At 35.6% G+C, this 3,059-nt stretch overlaps 1 protein-coding gene across 1 annotated transcript in view; it reads right to left on the bottom strand.

Annotated features, from left to right (window-relative positions):
• Window positions 446-3,059, bottom strand: part of LOC107618222 (protein NRT1/ PTR FAMILY 5.2) — a gene marked incomplete in the record, with an annotated part of 8,342 nt that continues 5,728 nt past the window's right edge. The window contains 2 exon segments of the mRNA XM_016320228.2: window positions 446-1,555; window positions 2,149-2,714. Coding sequence (XP_016175714.1) covers window positions 670-1,555; window positions 2,149-2,714 — 1,452 coding nt within the window.

Below are 3,059 nucleotides of genomic sequence, written 5' to 3'. Positions count from 1 at the left end.
ATGCTAATGTTTCTTTTTCCATTTTTGGGCTAGAAAATAGTGTATTTCTAGACTTGGGCTGAGATTAATTGGGCCACCTTCCATGATCTGTTCTGCTTCTTTCAACAAATTTATTCGAAACCGCCTTTCATTCTCTGTTCTGCTTCTTTCAACAAATTTATTGGAAGTGCCTCTCCCCTAAATTCCCCAATGCATTGACCAAACCCAAGTGCCGCAAACCACAATGCTGTTGACCCAAAAAGCTTCGATCCGAAAGACTAGATTGTTGATTTTCTGTTAACCCCAAAAAGATAAAATAAAATGCTTTCATGTCATAGCAAATGTAACAGAATTCAAAATGACAAAATCTAACCTTATAGATTCTTTTCTTCAACATTTTATTTTACAAGTTATTGGTTAAAAAAACCTACGATTTCTAAAAAAAGAAAGAAAAAGGGATTAAAACTGAAAAAAGTGTCAAACACATTACACATCCCTTTTTCTCTGAATCTTGTCCTTGTTCTTCTTTTATATCAGCCTGAGATATTTCATATTTCTCAAACACTTTACAGAATAAGGAGAGAAATCATCACACACACTAAACCCTCAAGAACTATATAACATTTAACCATATTTTCTTTTGAATTGGCTTCCAATTCGCAAAGTTGTATACCAATTTTATCTACTCTATTAGTCTTTGGGATTCACATAGTTATTAGACACAGTCACTTTCTTCTCCTCCAACTCCTTTGCAAGCACTTGTATGGAATCAGAAACCTCTGCTCTGTACACATAGAACCTTGAAACAAATAGGAAGAAAATAAAGTTGAGGAAATTCAGCAATGCAAAAAATGCATAGTAGTAATCAAGATGTGACTCATTCAAGTTGTTCAATATCCACCCTCTATGACCATGTTCCTGAGTAAGCCGTGCCACGGTTGATAAAAGGAAAGAGCTTATGAAATTCCCAACTCCTAATGTAACAGAGGAATATGCAGTCCCAAGGCTCTTCATGTTTTCCGGTGCCTGATCGTAGAAGAACTCGATTTTTGCAACCTCCAAGAAGGCGTCGGCGGTTCCCATGAGTATGAACTGTGGAAGCAAAATGAATATGCTTAAAGGAACCTGTGCACCACTTTCTACAACACCATGATTTCTTGCAACCTTAAGCCTATAATTCTCAGTGATTGATGCAACGGTCATGACCAAGATGTGTAAAACAATGCCAATTCCCATTCTTTGAAGGAGCCTGATCCCTCTTGGGTTCTTGGTGAACCTTCTTATGATCCGCACGAAGACACGGTCGTAGAGGACGATGCAGGTGAGCAAGGAGATCGTCACGAATGCGCCTAAGCTCGCCGGGGGAATCTTGAAGCTTCCGATGTGTCTGTCAAGGGTGGTTCCTTGCTTCACAAACAATGTGTTTACCTGAGCCATCATTGTGCTTGGAACAAACGTTGCCATCAAAATTGGAACCATCTTTAGCATTTGCTTTGTTTCTTCTACTTGTGTCACAGTGCATAGCTTCCATGGATTGTTGGTTGAACTTGTTTTCACACAAGCCTTGTCAAGGAACCTTCATTTACATACATTATTTATTTTGTAAGCACATCAGAATTGCATGTATAGAAAAACATGTGTTACTCTTATATTAACTTTTACTCAAACATATAAAAAATTTCAGTTTTGTCTAAAACAATATTTTGGCTACATTTGTATGTATTTTTCTGTTTTAGACACAGCATTCGCATATGTTATAAGACACAAGTACGTAACAGAATGGCACAAAGATGTTTTTGTAACTTGAGACAAGAATTAAACAATGCATTAATAAATATATTTTGTATTCTATGTTAGTTTAAAAAGTAGAGACAAAAAAAATAATTTTTTTTATCCCTTTATTTTTATATTTTCCTCGTGTCTTAACAATTTAAATGCAGTTTTAGTGTTGGATTAATAAAAAATTCAAATACATTTAGTTTCATTTCTTAAAGAGGAGTTTTGGAGTAACGATTGAGTTGTCTCTATGTGAGCTCAAAGTCACACATTCAAATCGTGAAAATAGTCACTGATATAATTATTTAGTTTCGTTTCTTGTAAAAGATGATTTAATATACGAATATACAAGACAAAATAGTAACACAGAAAGTAGGGTAGAAAATATTGTACCTCAAATTTGGGGTGGAATCAATCCGATAAGTCCCTTTCTTTGCATAGTCCTCGACATCAAGTTCATAGAATTCTTTAGTATCTTTAGGAATAGGCACATTCCATTTCCTGAAAGCAGCAACTATGACCCTAGCCATTCTAGTGAAGGTACTCCCTGCAGGCACCTTGTGCCTATAAAAGGGAGTCCCTGACAAGAATATCATGATTGAAACTAAAAGGCCAAGTGTTGGAAGTGCATAACCAAGGCTCCAACCCACGTTGTCTTGAATATAGACCAACACAGTGTTTGCAAAGAGTGTCCCAAAGAAGATGCTGAACATCCACCAGTTGAAGAAGGATAGCTTGTGGAGCTTCTCCTTTGGATGAAAGTCATCAAATTGGTCAGCACCAATGGTGGAGATGTTGGGCTTTGTTCCACCTGTTCCAACTGCTAGAGTGTAGAGTGCACCATAGAACACTGCTAGTTGGAGTGTGGACGCTTTGCCACATTTTGTTATGTCTTTGTCAAAGCATTGTGGCGGTTTTAGGCTTGGAAGGGAAACTGCTAGTGTTAGCAGACACATGCCCTGCCACCAATGCAATGCAAAACATACATTAATTAACATATATGGTTAATAATAACACTATTGTTATATGGATATCAAAAGTATTTGATGTATAAATATGTTTAATGTTTCTAGATGCTAAACAGTAAACATGATGCATCATTATCAATTTTATGTCCAAAAGGTAATCAAATATGTTTATCATGAACTTGAATAGAAAAAGTAACATTAAAATATGATTTATATGGCTTTAATGTATTCAATAATTGTCACAGATCATTTCCCTTTCAAAAATTTACGGTGTTGAATAAAAATATATGAATAATTTTATATTTAATATATGCCTGTTGAAGCAATACTTTTTCT

Source organism: Arachis ipaensis, chromosome B09 (genome assembly GCF_000816755.2).
Source record: "Arachis ipaensis cultivar K30076 chromosome B09, Araip1.1, whole genome shotgun sequence".
Classification (NCBI taxonomy): Eukaryota; Viridiplantae; Streptophyta; class Magnoliopsida; order Fabales; family Fabaceae; genus Arachis; species Arachis ipaensis.
This window is presented reverse-complemented; position numbering and strand designations above follow the sequence as displayed.